Source organism: Choloepus didactylus, chromosome 24 (genome assembly GCF_015220235.1).
Source record: "Choloepus didactylus isolate mChoDid1 chromosome 24, mChoDid1.pri, whole genome shotgun sequence".
Taxonomy (NCBI): domain Eukaryota; kingdom Metazoa; phylum Chordata; class Mammalia; order Pilosa; family Megalonychidae; genus Choloepus; species Choloepus didactylus.
In genome coordinates, this window is record NC_051330.1 from 17,613,272 (window position 1) to 17,629,763 (window position 16,492).

The 16,492-nt window shown below is 35.6% G+C and overlaps 1 protein-coding gene across 5 annotated transcripts in view; it reads right to left on the reverse strand.

The window, feature by feature from the left end:
• Positions 1-1,657: 1,657 nt before the first annotated feature.
• The window catches only part of LOC119519873 (WT1 associated protein), a 50,439-nt gene continuing 35,604 nt past the window's right edge, over positions 1,658-16,492 (reverse strand). For all 5 annotated transcript variants that reach the window (XM_037817618.1, XM_037817617.1, XM_037817620.1 and 2 more), the window contains 3 exons: positions 9,035-9,213; positions 4,157-4,311; positions 1,658-2,916 (listed from right to left, as the gene is read on the reverse strand). In XM_037817618.1, coding sequence (XP_037673546.1) covers positions 2,333-2,916; positions 4,157-4,311; positions 9,035-9,213 — 918 coding nt within the window. In that variant the 3' untranslated portion in view covers positions 1,658-2,332. The remainder of the gene's footprint in view (positions 2,917-4,156; positions 4,312-9,034; positions 9,214-16,492) is intronic.

Consider the following 16,492-nt stretch of genomic DNA (forward strand, 5'->3'; position numbering starts at 1 on the left):
AGAGTGAGTAAACCCAGACAGCTTTTCACTTTTTACATCAAAGATGCCACAATCCATTTAACTAAACCCAATATCATTTCTCTCTCAGCATCTCTCTTAACTATCCAAATGATAAAAATTTGTTTGGATGTTGTTTGACAAAGGGAGACAGATGGTCTGTCATCAGGATAGGAACTCCACTTTGAGACAACAGTCATGACTAACGTACTAAGTGGTCACTATGTGCTTTACACTGCTGTAAGCACTTGTATTATATACAAGTCATTTAATATTCTTTTATAGGAAAAAAGCTAAGCCACAGAGAAGTTAAATAATTTGCCTAACTCAGGTAACAGGATAGTAATCAAGTCATTACTCAAACCCATTAGCTCTAGAGGTCTGTCAACCTCTATATGATCAATCACCTCTTCACTATCACAGCCTTACAAGCTAACAATGCAATTCCAGAAATAAGCAATGTTGACTCCACACACAATCACAAGTTCTCTCTGTTCATTCATTAATGCAAACCAAACAGAAGTAAGCACTGGTAAAGTCACACATAACAGGTCTATTAATTGTCATGAAACTATATCACTATTTGAAAATTGATTTCTCCCACACACCAATGATTATGTAACACCAACAGGAAACATGAATTTCATTTTTGCTTAAGTTGAGCAAGTTCCAAGGAAATACACAACAAAAAAAACCACACACCCAAAGCTCAGCTTTTTACTAAAAAAAAAAGTAGTATATATTTCAGTACACACCAGAATGTTTTAATTATCGCAAGCAGTTTACTTAAAACTGCATAGGATTTTTATTCACTTTAGCAGACTGCACAAAATGTTGTTTTAAAGGTAAGGAGTACAGTGTTTTTAATACACCACTAAGGACCACCAATGTATTTGTATACCAGTTAAATAAGCAAAAACACAAATTATTTTTCAATATGTTGTTTCTCAGTTTCAAGTGTTAAAAATTCCATTCCCAAGGTTCATTAATTATATTACAAAATGTCTGAAATATCTTGCTTTTAGTAAAAATGGCATCTCATCTTAACCATGTATATGAAGTGTCAGCTTCTAAAGTCATTCAACACCATATTTGATACTTAATGTTTAAGTAAGACAGAAAATTAAACAAATATTGGCAGTCTTACATCTTAAAAAACATTTTCTCCTACATTCTAATATTCTAGAGGTTTACTGATGTAGTATCAGCAGCTGTGGTGGTATTAGTAAAACTCAGTCACACTGACCAGTTTTAAGACAAACATCACTGACTAGATACCCTAATAACTTGAACTTAGATCACAAAAACAAACTGTTTTTTTAATTAAAACCTCATGGGGTGGTGTATGGGACCTCTATTTTATGCATGATTTTCTGTAAGCCTACAACTTAATCTTAAAAAACAAAAACAAAAAAAAAACCCTAACGAATACTTAAGAGGTGACTATTTTCTTCTTTATACTTCTAACATTAACAATATAGTCTTAAAACTCCAAGTTTGTTTTGCACAACAAGGGATAAATTTCAAAAACCTAATTGCAAAATAAAAATTGATGCACGGACTTCAAGTTTCAACTTTGTGGTATGTCAAAAGATATTGACTAGAAATTCAGCAATTTAATGAAAAGTAACTGCTATGTACCAAAAACAACAACTACTAATAAAGGAGTTACAATAAAAATCTTTATTTAGGTTTGGTCAGTACAGGTAAGATATACTGGAGTCACAGAGCAATATGCATTAACAGGATACAACAGTTCATAAAAACTGAGTAACTATGCATACAAATTTTTTAAACATTCAGTCACCTAAAGAGAAAATGCACATGTGTGTGGTGGAAAAAACTGTATCTAACACTGAAACTACTATAGGACTCCATCAAAAAGTCCAACTTTTAGTGATAAAACTACTGTACTGGGCAAACTTGGCAGTCAAACCCACATCTACTATAACAAATCTGAATGTTGCATAAGTGTAATAACAGTATGAGTAAGAATGCCCTTACACAGCACAGGTTCTAAATATACACAGATTTATACAGACATCATTGTGTTATACTTTAAGGAAAGGTCTCCATTTACAACTTCACATTAACTCATATATAAAAATAACCTGACCCTACACAAAATGTCCTTTTAGCAACATTCAAAGTAACTGTTACAATTTCCAAAGTGGCAGAGGTATTGAAGCAAAAAAAAAAAAAGGAAAAAGAAAAAACAAAAGAAAAAAAAACACACACCCACAAAAAGGCAAATTGTGACAGAAAGTATGCGTTAATTTTCTGGACAGTATCCTCTCCCAAATTAGACACTGTATAAAAATTTGCTGGAAAAATATTACAAAACTGAACCCTGTACATTTAAATTTGAGTCCAAGCCATTCTGAATGTGGCGGGAACCCGTAGTTCGGTTACCTTTCCCACTCACTGCTTTCTCCTCTTGAGGGTCATGATTGGAGTCTGTGTCATTTGAGTGGTGTGTGAGAGAGTTTTCACTGCCCGTGGGAGAGTCTACACTTTCATACCCCGCACTGAGTTGGTTTATGTAACTACTACCTCCTCTGCCAGTTCTCTCTTCAGAGCTGTTGGAGACCTTATTACCATTTCCTGGAGAAGAAGGAAAGTCATCCTCAGTTGTGTTCCCCTCCCTATGAAATCCAGACCCAGACGTCCTCTGATGGGAGGAGCTGCCATTACTTGGTCCATTAGCCAGGCGACTGCAATCTTTATTTGTAGCCTCTGCCTGTTCTACAGATTCAGAAGTTGTAGTCCTGCTGGTACTCGGGGCTGAGGCTTGTGACTGCTGCTGCTGGTACTGAGCCAACTGCTGGCGAGTCTCCTTCAGTTGTTGCTGAAGAACTAGAATGGTGCTCTGCATACCCTCTACTTCTTCGTCAAGTTGAATGATGAAGTCATTGAGTTCTGTGCAAAGGAAAAGTCAAACCTACTTTAATATCTCTTAAAATACATTTTAAAATATTTCTCTATGCCCACCACAAAGCCAGGCAGTCAAAAAGTGTTTAAGTGAACAAATACAATTTTTAAACTGCCAAGGATATGTGTAAAAATTTTGCTTAGAACTTAAAATTTAAAATAGCATATATTAAAGCAACATTTAAACTGATCTAAACTATCTAGCCACATGCAAATGATTATAGCGAGCAAAATCAGACCCAAGTGGGCCACCAGACCTAGTCCCTTACTCCCCACCCCACTCCCAGCCAGTGTCTGTCTAAGGTCCAGAGCAGGTTTAGCCCTTAAGGAAACAGTATGGCATTCTAATCCAAAATGCTGTGCCAAAGAGGCCTACTTGGTTACAGGCATACTGTAAACAAGGACTGTTCCACATCTGAGAACAAACGTCACAGAAAATAATTCTTGAAGACTACAAAAATACACATGTCCATTAAGTTCTGAAAGGTCTTTGGGAAAAACAAGAAGTCCCTCACTGCTATGTAATCTACTATTTACCTGGTTTACAAATAGTAAGAGCTAAGAACTATCACTTTGAAAAAGTAGTCTTAAAGACAGTACTTGGCTATTGATCTTTGCAATTAACCATCAGATATGCTAATTCCCAGTTTAAATTGTCAAAGAATTGGGAATATTTTCCTATTAATCTTCCTCACAAAGCTTAGATGCAGCTCCACTTGCAAAAAAAAAAAAAAAAAAAGGATGACGTGAAGGTTGCAAGTTTGATTTGTTTTAACAAATTTAAATATTAAACCTCTTATTTACTAAACAGCACCTTAATAAGTACAATCAATTACATATTTTTAGACCCTTCGGAATAGTTACATGTTTCCAAGGTTTACACTTAGGGGACTTGGCTAAATGAAGATATCCTCCTTTTAAGCATAATATAAATTTGTACATTTTATGTAAGGTTTTAGTAATACAATAGCCTGCCTTTTCTCCAAGAAATCCCCCAAACTAAAAACTTTGACGTTTGCACAATGAACAAACAGGAGAGTGGTGGTGGTGGTGGGGGCTTTGTTTGTTGATTCATTTTTTTTTTTCAACTAGCAACGTTTCATTCATCATTTTATATAACCATAAGTAGAGCTTAGCATGTATAGAATCTAATCTACCATATTCATGCCTGGCACTATTTTTTAAAGCCAGTACAAAGTTAAGCATACTTTCCAAAAAAATCCCTTACCATCCTGACTGCTTTTAAGCTCCTCACTATATTTCTTCTGTAAAGCCAACTCTGCTTCAAGTTGTGCAATACGTCCCTGGGACAGCTGCCTTCCAAGCTCTTGATTCTCCTGGATAAGCATTCGACACTTCGCCATTAACTTTTTGCCTGTTTGACTGCAAAGGAAAGAGCCATCCATCACAAAATGAAGACAAAACTCTCTATAACCTTCTTTGCTTACAATTATCACAGTGATAGATGTAACACATACAGAACATAATTATGTCACAGCTGGATGCCTTCCTATAATTACCATCTTCTTTTCTGGAACTCTTCCATCTTCTGTATTTCAGTATTTTGCCAATACAGCAGCAAAAACAGAATGGCCACTTTTTGTTTTCATTACATTAATAATTCATCTTGCCACCCATCTGTTTCCGCCCCCAAAAAACAGACAGTCAACATACACCTTGAATATACCAATATTAAAACACTTAGCTTTATCCAACATAAAAATTCTTGAAAGGGCACATGCAACAATAATCACAAATGTGTACTTCTTTAAACAAATACCTAATATACAAAAAATCAGTACATATAAATATAAATGACAGAGTATATTTACTCTTATAGAAAAGCATTTAATAAAAATCTCTAAAAGGCAGTTCTCCAGTACATTCATCTTCCATACCTCTCAAACAATACTTTTCGCACTAAGTGAGGCATGCTCAGTAATTGTTTTTTTCTTACTCATCAATACTTATTTAACTTGTTTAGGTGACATATGTATTTTTGGGATGTCTTAAACTGGGATATAAGTTGCAACATGGTTTTTTATTCCCCATCTAATACTGACGTGTAAAGATTTTATTCACGTTATGTAAGATCCAAGGGACACACAAGAAAGTCAAGATCAGGGATTACTTATCACAAATAATGCAAATATGTAAATATTTGCCAAATTAGAAGCACCATACTTTCAACAAATCAGATTCCAAGTGCTAATGCAACATAATATTAGAACCTATATGCATATATATAGCAATCACAAAACTGTAATCAAAAGCCCCAATAGTAATTAACAGTCTCTCAATAGAACTTTACTGCTTTTCTTTTGCCTCAGCAATGTTCACATATTATTATCCTCTTTTAAGGGATCTCATTTAAGTATTTCATTGTGCTATGATCTTTGAGACCTGGATAGGGACAGTGTGAAGTTGTCATTGAGTTAAGTCTAGAATGACTTTTCTAGTTAAAATAATTTTTTTTGCAAACATGTTCTATTCTATTCTTTATTTCAGTGGGGCTTTCACTTGCCTGATATATTACCTCAGAATGCATCTGATTCTATCAAGCTTTAGAAGGTTAAAAATGGGAACATTTTATAAACTGTCAGTTCTTTGAAGCAGCGTTACAAGGTTCTTCACCTAGAGTGTGTTCTAACCTAATTTAATTCAAGCAAAAGTTTGTAATTTAAGTTTCCATATAAAAAATCTGTGGTACAGTAAAATCTGGGTTACTTTTGTTCATGGAACCTAAGGTGAAACCATGAGTGGAAAGGGTTTTATTCTTTCATATGACAAATTTATTAATCAGTATTCCTGTTTACTGCTACTGGAGCTCTGCATTTCCCTCATTTCATTAGTATCCCCAAACTTTAACTTCCTCTGAACAAGAGCTTCAAAGTAAGAAATATAAAATAGATGCCATCCTCAGACTGCAGCATTCCTCCCACTTCACTAATTGCCTATGCTTCCACAACTTTATTCTCATGCATAGTATACATAGCATCAGTGTTTTTCAATTAATCTGAAAATCTTTTTATATGAATTTAATAGATTAGGAAAAATAGACAACTGTAAAATTAACACACTGATTTGTGACCTGACCAAACCCCATACAAAGTATCACAAATGTTTCATTTATAAAAATTCATGCCTTTTATAAATGCTTATTCTAAGATAATCCTATCATTTCTAAATACTAATGGTTACTAAAACAAATCTTTTTTAGAAACCTGATTTTCTTTAAACATTCTGTAATTTTATGTCATTTTGTTAACTGTCAATAAAATTTGCATTATGTTCATTACATCACAAAAAATGATGAGAATCCAATTAAAAGCAACTGTCTTTAGAATAAGTTTTTAAAATTGCAAACAATAAATCCAACCCATTCCTAAAACCAAATAACCCAACACAGGAGATATAATAGGAAATCCTTCATGAGAAGAATTCATAAAAAAGAAAAGACAACGTGCAGTGCTTTAATTATCCAGGATAAGGGAGCCAGGCTATTTTGGAGAGATATACACACAATTACCTAAATGATTAAATGCAAACTGAAAACTGTCAAAATACTGAAACACAGCCCTCTAAAACACTCTAAAATGTATGTATTGTCACATGAATTAAATATTTTAACTAAAGTGAATAAGATAATTTGGAATTATCTTTCTGTTTCAATATTTAAACTGAGGATAAGCAATAGAAAACAATTCTATTTGAATTATTCCAGACATAGTATTGAATGATGACTGTTTCAAATTAATGATACATTTATAGTATCTGATACGATCTGGCTTATAATCTATACAGAAAAAATCCATTCATAGTTAAAATCAAGCTGCAAACCATTGTATGTACGGTATGAGCACACCTGTTTAAAATCAAAATACATAAAATGATTGTATAAACGCATAAAAATTATTTTGATGAAACCCAAGAAATGTGGTTACTGATCACGGAAAAGAGAATGAGGGAAGGTCAAGGTCACATCCAGGAGTGACTATTTGTCTCTTTCTCCACACTGTTTCAATTATATACATGAGCATGTATTATCCTATTGATTTTTTAAAAATTAAATAATAAAAACAAACAAAAAACACAGACATCAAAGTAACTGTCACCTAAATGCAAAAAAAAAAAAAAAAAAAAAAAAGATGCTGACCTAATTTGAGTATGTTAATAATACACTTTATGAATTACTTCTTGACTTACTAATAATATTTAGGCCATTCCTACTGTGATTTAAAACGGCATAACGTAACACAAAAGTCTTATTGCTGGCACAAGCTAATTTCAAAGAGATCTGATTACTGACCCTCCAACCCCACAAGTATTGAGAATTTTAGAGAAAGATTTCCTGCTGAAAAGTCACACAAACCACTTCTTCAACCCACCCTCTACCCCACAAATCAGTTCCCTAAAGCATAAACACACAAGATACTTACAATTGATTTGAATGATTAAGAGAGAACTTAAGTCACCCTTGGAAAAGAAAAACTGTACTTAAAAGGTTGGGACAAGCTGGAACATTTATCTTCCACTCATCTGAGACTCCATTGTCACCAACTGAAAAATCAAATTGGTGACTTATAGAACGAACTGATGAAAAAAATTCACCTCCAGGATTGGATGGAAGCATGAAGAAAATGATGCCTCATTTATCTAAATGATCAAATGAATTTGCTACAAATGATCACTATACCATTTTCAATTCATAAAATGTCTCGCTTACGCCAGCCCACAGTTCCAACATATTATTTCACCAATCTTCTGGCAGGTACTTTGTGAGGTTGTCCTACATTAATTTATACTGCAATATCTTGGGACAAAGTGTCAAAAAGTAACAAGTGTCAAATCTCCTTGTCTGTTAAGATACCAGCTGGAAAAAAAGTAGGTCTTGAAAAAAAATGAGACGCAGAGAGCCTTTTCTTTTCACTTTGAAGAGCACAGTAACAATTTTCCAAAACCAACCGGCTCTCCACAGTACCCCCATCCATCAAATTAAAATGTTAAAGTACAACAAAACCATCATAGTATTCCTTCAACTTTTTAAGAAACAACTATTTCGAGGCACATTTAATTTAATATCAAGACTGGAATACAAAAGGCCCAAATACAATGAAGGAACACATTCCCCCATTAATACCAACGACAATGCTCTTTCAACATGTGCCTGTTGAATGAGAATTTAATAAATTTCACTACTGAAAAAATAATGCATTGACTCTCAACACAGCCAATATCCTTATACAATCTAATTGTGAAATGAATGTTTATAATGCTTCAAAACAGTTAAAACCTACAGTTTGATACCACACCTTCATGTTTGTACAGTCCTCAGTAGGATTATCTGCAGTATTAGCAATCATTCAAAGAACAAATCATTGGTTAAAAGCACATCCATTTAAGGCTCAATCAGGTAATATAGAGCCCCAAACTAAATGGTTAAATTTATGAACTACTTGTACTGACATCTATTATTTGATCCACTCATGACTATTAAAAGTTGGTTCTTGGCAAATAAAACCCTTTAAGGCAAAATTCACCTCATTTCAGTTTTGACCCAGAAGTTCAAGCAACAAGCATGAAGTCCACAGTCTTATTGGCAAAACTGATTGATATACAGTGTCTCTAAGTCACTATGCTCAAGGTTAAGAGCGATGCATTTTCCATTTTTACATTTTACTGGAATTTTACATGTTCAATTCATGATTTAAAATCTCTAGGTTTTCATTCCTCCAAACTGTCTGAAGACACAGTGTGCCACAGACTTAAGACTTCTGTTTCTCCCTCTATTTTCTTCACACAGAAACATTTCTCAAGTGTCTACATGTTCTAGAAGGGGAATTTTCGGAGGTGGCCACTTCTTCGGAATAGTCCGACGCCATCAGGCCTCTGAAGCAAGGGGGGGGGAAGAGAAAAAAGCTGAAACACAAGGTTCATCTGGTAAGTTTTACATTAACCATTACAAGCTGGACAGTATAAGAATGTGGCTTTTTTGGCTCAAAAAGTCTGAGTCTTGGTGTGGAAACGAGTACTTGGCTGTCCCACCACAGCTTTCTCGTAGTGGGACTGTCAGGGAAGTCTTGACTGGGGAGTATGATTTGTTTACCTATCAGGCGTAAACTTCCAGGCACTCAGTTCATTTTGGGCTTGTTCCAGTTTGTCTTTAGTCTGTTCCAGTTCACCTTTCATTTTTAGGAAAAACAAGTTGATCGCTGGGTCTACCATTGTTGATCTCAGTTGGGCAACGCTAGGCTGCTGGACTTGCTTAAGGTACTGGATTTGAGTCTGTGCAAAACAAAAAAAAAAACAATCACTACCAAACCAAAGGAAACATCATAAGGAAGGGGTGGGTAAAATTCCTTTCGTTGTTTTCTTTGATTTAAAAACTCTTATTTAAAAAGTACAAATTTAAAACTGTTTAAGGTTATCTGTATAGTGATCAAGGTCATTTGACTGCATTTTTATATTTCAGAACTTTAAATAAAGAGGTTACCGCTTCACTTTGCAACCAAAACAGTACCAAAAATCAGTAAAATACTCTCACACACACACACACGAAGAGCTGAAGCCCACTGGGAAAAACACCGAGTTTAATTTTAAAGACAGATTTGAATTTTCTACTTATTGTAAACTGGCTAAAATGAGTGGACAAGAGGGCATAGTTAAAAAGCTGTAGCACAACAAATTTTCATAATAAGACTATAAACTACAGCAGTATCTAATGCTAAAATTGTGGAGCATTTTTTTTAATCATCTTTATACTGAAAGCTGAAATATTAATTATGTAAGAACAGAGTGGAGTTTTTTAGTTTACTTGGTCTATTATATTCCAATGGAAATAATTCTATGTAAAAGTCCCCTAAAAATATACCAGGTACAAGATTAAATTAAAAAATATTTGCATTTCTAAATTATAAAAATACATAGTACTCATATTTACATAGCTGTTTCGAACAGCAAAGCTCTCTAGCACCTTAAGCTAAAATAAAGTACAATCCTTTTTCTGAGTAGACTTGAATTGTAGGATTATAAAACTGGAAAGTGAGTGACAGTACAAACTGCTCACTGCTCAAGGATTTGTGTTCGGTGGCAGCACTAGGACCAGAATTCTTGTTCTAGGTATCCTGATTCCCAATCTAGGGTTTTTCTACCATACCAGAACCCCTCTACTTACATATTAAGCCTTCAATTTTGGCTTCAGTGGTACTATTTACTAGCACACTAAAAATACATTTCTAAAATATGAAATACAATTTATTAGCATTAACTTCATCACTTTTTACACAACAAAGTAGATCTGGTTCAAGATTCTGTTCCACACTAAGGCTTAAATAGGATTAAAGTTAAATCTCATAAGCAACTAATTAAATTCAGTAAAAGACAAATATACTAAGTGGATGCAGAATATATTTAACAATTCTTTCATTGGACAAATAGATATAATCTTTAATTTAGGGGAGATTTTTAAAACTAACTCATTTTAAGGAAAGAAGAAACAACTGCTTATTCAATGTATGGCCAGCTGCTAAAATAATTTAACAATAACAAAGTATGTTATTATAGTGCACTTTATGTATTTGTATCACTAATTAAAGCACTGCCTTGGAATACTAACTCAGTTACCATTTAGGTTTAACAAAGTCCCAACAGTCAAGTTGAGAAAAATTAATTACTTATAGTAAAATATGATTAAAGCTTAATTTCTGAGGATGGTCTTATTTCTAATCCATATTTATCATCTATATGAGAAAGGATAAATTAGAAACATAATAAAACATATTTTCCAGATAAGTACATACTTGAAGATGTAAAGATTCAGAGGTAGTACTTAGTTATATATATCTAAAGAGTTTAGCTCAGTCTTTCGGCAATAAACTTTCAAAACAGAAAAAAAGTTTTTTAAACAGTCATATCAAATAACTTTTTCTCAATTCAATTAGTGATAGTGATAATATAACACCCGATAATATGATCTAAATAAACACATTCCTTTAAAGTTCCTGGTATCGTAAGTAATTAGTACACATTATAGATATTATCTTCACTGTTACTAGGTAAGAGTAGAAAATTTCGAAAAACAACATGATTATATCTCCTAGTACAGTAAAAGGAGCTGGTGATAAGAGCATATAATGTTTCCTAGGGGGCTTACTAACAGCTTAAGGTATTAGACAGAGAGAAGCAGGAAGTGGCAGGAATTATCAACTTCTGTATGTAAAGAATCTATTGGAGGATGTGACAGAATTTGAACAAAAGACAGGTTTGACAAATAAGTAGCTGAAACTACTGTAAATAGGAAATACTTTTAGTTACGAAAAGAGAGGCAAATTTGACTATGATAAATTCTATGCGCTAGAATAGAATACCGAGTAAAGACTTTAAAAAGTCAGTTTTATTCCTGAAGCTATTTTTTGAACTGACTAACAAAAGACTAAGTAGAAACCAGGAATATCACTGAGGAAAGCAAATAGTTAAACAAGTATTTTAATGAGCCAAGAATGAGAATGATTTCTTTGGTTAATTTATGCCTTACACTAAAAATTAAATAAATAAATGCATTCTCTCCTCCTGCCTTCTCCAGTACTTTACTCCCATTCTTTCTACCCTTTGAATTCTATCTCTTTAAACTCCCATTCGATGATTCCTTTAGAGTTTGTACCAGTTTAAATGTATTATGTCCCTCAAAATGCCATTCTGATGCAATCTTTGATGCAATCTTGTCTAGGCAGATGTATTAGTGTTAATTAGATTGTAATTCTTTGATTGAGTGTTTCCATGGAGATGTGACCCACCAACTGTAGGTGATAACTCTGGAAAATTTCCATGGAGGCGTGGCCCCGCCCATTTGGCATGGGCCTTGATTAGTTTACTAGAGCACTATATAAGCTCACACCGAAGGAGTGAGCTTGCTATAGCCAAGAGGGAGCTGAGAAAGGAGCTGCAGTTTACAGAGACATTTTGGAGATGGCCTTTGAAAGCAGGCTTTTGCTCCGGAGAAGCTAAGAGAGGACAAATGCCCCAAGAGCAACTAAGAGTGACTTTTTTGAGGAGCTGCAACTTAGAGAGTAACGTCCTGGGAAAAAGCCATTTTGAAACCAGAACTTGGAGCAGACCCCAGCCACATGCCTTCCCAGCTAACAGAGGTTTTCTGGATGTCATTGGCCATCCTCCAGTGAAGGTACCCGATTGTTGATGTGTTGTTACCTTGGACACTGTATGGCCTTAAGACTGTAACTTTGTAACCAAATACACCTCCTTTTATAAAAGCCAATTCATTTCTGGTATTTTGCAAAAAGGCAGCATTAGCAAACTGGAACAGAACTTATAAATTTTTCAGTGTCACATCTTAAAAAAAATAAAAGCTCTCATTCAGGCATCTAGTCATTTACAGTGTCAACTAAACCTCATTAAGTAAAAATTCTTAACTACCTCTCTATTGATTTATCACCCACTACACAAATCACTGAAGTCTTGCTTCTGCCCAAACCCTTAACTGAAGCAGATTTCACTAATTGCCAAGTTCAATGAACAATTTAAAATTTCTATTTTACTGAACCTTACTTTTGAAATGTTTCACCTTTTTTAGGGGGGATACTATTTTTTGTTAATTGCACCTCCTTCATAGGCTCTATCTTAGTGGCACCATCACTCATCCAGTTGCCCAAGAGAAACCTGAGATTTATCTAAGTCCTCCCAAAATTTCCTCATTCCTTCCCCAGCAGCATCCAACTGATCAAGTACAAGTGAATGTGCATCCAAAATATTTTGAAAATGCATCCCCCCATCCCCTCCTCTCTGCCACCAGCGGCCTAATTCAGACTATCATCTCATCTGTTCTATTTCAGTATCAACTGCTTTTCTTGTCTTCCCTGTTTCTCTCAAATCCATCTTCCATACTCCAGCCAGCGATCTACCTAAAACCAAATCTGACTGGCCAATACACCCCCTGAATTAAAGTTTTTCAGTGACTCCTTCTCATCTACAGAATAATATCCAAGATCCTAGGCTCTCCACTACCTGACTCCTGCCACCACAACTATAGTCTATTCCTCACCTGAAACCTCAGACTCCACAAAATAAACTGAACTGCCTTCATCTGCCATACATATTCTTGCCTTTGCCTTATGATCCTGCTGCCCTCCCTTCCTGCAAAACCTATTTATGGTAGGCTGAATTATGTATCTTAACAAAAGCATGTCCGTGATCTTAATCCACATAGCTGTGTGTGTGAACTCACTATAAACAGAACCTTTTGAAAATGTTATTTTTAGTTAAGGTGTGGCCAAATGAAATATGGTGGCCTTAATCTGGATCACCAGAGGCCTTATAAAGAGAAGAATCAGAAGCCCGAGTCAGAGGGCCACAGGAAGAAGCAAGAAGTCAGCAGAAACTGGAAGAGCAGACAAAAAACAGAGAAGACATCTCCACGTAACAGGAAAGTCAAGGAACCCCAAGGATTTCTGCAGCCAGAACCAGAACACTAGTCTTCAGGGAAAAAACAAGCCTTACCAATATTTAGATTTTGGATGACTTCTAGTCTCAAAACCATGAATAAATGTCTGTTGTTTATGTGAACCCATTGTGTGATATTTGGATTGCAGTTCTGACATGTTATGACCAAACCTGCCAGCGTATACAGGATAGCCGAAGAACGACAGAGATGAGTCACTAACCACATTAACAAGGCAAATGGCAAAAAGACCTGACCGAAGAAGTCAAGAGTGGGTATCAAGGAGAAAGAACTCAAGAGACACTCTGGTGTTATCAGATATGACCACTGGCACTATTCTTAAGATAATTATTCACCTTCTATGAATATTAGCATACTGAAGATAAGATTCAAGTATGATTCATCCTTTGCATGTCTAAGTATCTAGCACAGGGCCATGCAAACAGCAAGAACTAAAGCTTTTAAATGAATAAATGGGAGAATCTAGAATCCTGAATATCAGCAAAAGGTTTTGAAACTAGGAGCTTGAAAAGTAGTGTCCATTCTATTAGATATGGAAATCATAAGGACTGGGGGGCAGGGAGAGAGAGCAGGAGAGAATACATAGAATGAAAAGAAAACTATTTGTATTTAATTTGCTGGTGGGGCACCTAGGAACTAAGTATCAAGGCTGAAAAAAAGTAAAAGTCAATAGTTAGTTAACAGTTGAAAATAACCGGGGCTACTCTTTTCTTTAGCAAAGTAATAGGTGAAGAAATTATTTTGTAAAAAGTGAAGGAAGAAAGATAGAAGATAAAGACTGGGACTGTTTAACTTGGCAAAAACTGGAGTGGTCAATGATTGTGACTAAATGTACAAATATAAAACCGTTCTTGCATGCAGGAGAACAAATGAATGTCAACCAAGCAGAGTGTTGGAAAGGGGATGGTAGTGGGGAGAAAATATAATCAAAGCAAACTGGTATCTATGGTCAACAGTAACACTGTAATATGCTTCCATTAAATGTAACAAAGGCAATATACCAAAGCTAAATAAGTATGAGAGGGGGTATAAGGGAGGGATATGGGATTCTTGGTAGTGGTGTTGTCTGACCTACTATTGTATTGTATTGTATCATATTTTTTCTTTTAATTATCTTTATTATTCATTAAAAAAAAATTTTTTGTAGTAATATGTTCAAGAGCTGACTGTGGTGATAAATGTACAACTGTATGATGATACCATGAACAACTGATTGTATACTGTGGATAATTATATGGTATGTGAATATAGCTCTATAAAATTGTATGAAAAAATATAAACAGGGATAAAAGTGCTGGAGAAAACACGGAGAGAGGGAGGTACATATTTACTGTCAGTTATGAGACGGAATGGTATAGCCTTTCTGGAGGACAGTGGGGTGGTTCCACACCAAGCTAAGCATGTGGTTGCCATAAGGTCCTGCAACCTCCTTAGGGGGCATATACTTGGAGGATCTGAGAGCAGGGATATGAATGGACATTTGCACACTGGTGTTTATGGACAGAGTACACATGATTTGCAATGGGTGGAGGTGGCCTAAGGGTACACTGTCTGAGGAACACAATGATGAACTGTGGTGTGTACATACAATGAAATATTGAGCTACTGTGAGAAGGAGTGAAGCTGTGATACAGGGAACGAGGTGAATGGAACCTGTAGACAGTATTCTGAGTGAACTATGCCAGAAACAAAGGCAAACACTATAATGCCTCACTAATATGGACTAACTACAATGTATAAACTCACAATTGAACCTTAGAGCATAGCTTATCAGGGGAATGCTTATTGTTAACGGTCCCTAGATTGTAAGCTCTTACAGGAGTCACATCTATTCCTGAACTGTAATGGCTATTTTCAGATTCCAAGATGTTCATCCCTTTATTTATAACCTGATCGATCCCTGGAACTCTGGGTATCTGTGTGATACCTGAAACTCAGAGCAAGAACTCAGCAGATATGAATCTCATTATCAGCACATACAGCAACTGTTAAAAAAGCGGAAAAAGAATCCAGACTTCAACTACAGACATAAATGAAGCAGATGTGGTTAGGACTAGGGCAAATCAGGCCAAAGGGTAAAGGACAAAACTGACTGTTTTAAAACTTCAAATTCCATGTGAGACCAAGGGAAGGGATGTTTAGTTGGTGTAAGATCTATATTTCTCAAAGAGTTTAACTCGCAGAGTTTGTTCAAATACCATAATTACATAGAACTTTTAATACAAAGTGAGACCTGGTAGGTTTGCATAGATTAGTATGAAATAGCAAAACATCCCAAAGCAATTTGGACAGAGAAGAAAAATATATATGCAGGGTCTCCCTGAGGAGCTGGGGGAAAATACAGAGGTGTTGGGCTTCCTCACCTGGATTGCGGCTGATGTTCTCACAAACAATGAGGACTGGCGGTTGACGTGCCGAGCCCTCCATCTCAGGGTTACGAAGCTTGTCACTACAAACGAGAGGCTAAACCTGTTTATAATTGTGCCTAAGAGTCTCCCCGTGAGTACCTCTTTGTAGCTCAGATGTGACCCTCTCTCTCTAGCTAAGCCAACTCAGCAGGTGAACTCACTGCCCTCCCCGCTACATGGAACCTGACTCCCAGGGGTGTAAATCTTCCTGGCAATACTGGATATGACTCCAGGGGGAAAATCTGGACCCGACATCATGGGATTGAGAACATCTTGACCAAAAGGGGGATGCGAAATAAAACGAAATAAAGTTTCAGTGGCTGAGAGATTCCAAATGGAGTCGAGAGGTCACTCTGGTGGGCATTCTTATGCACTATATGGATAATACTTTTTAGGTTTTAATGTATTGGATTAGCTGGAACTAGCAAACTCCATCCCAGTAGCCTGGACTCTTAAAGATGATTGTATAACAATGTAGCTTACAAGGGGTGACAGTGTGATTGTGATAACCCTGTGGATTGCACTCCCTTTATCCAGTGTATGGATGGATGAGTTGAAAAATGGGGACCAAAAAAAACAAATGAAAAATAGGGTGGGGAGGGGTGTTTTTGGGTGTTCTTCTTTACTTTTATTTTTCATTCTTATTTTCACCTTTTCTGGTACAAGGAAAATGTTCAAAAAATAG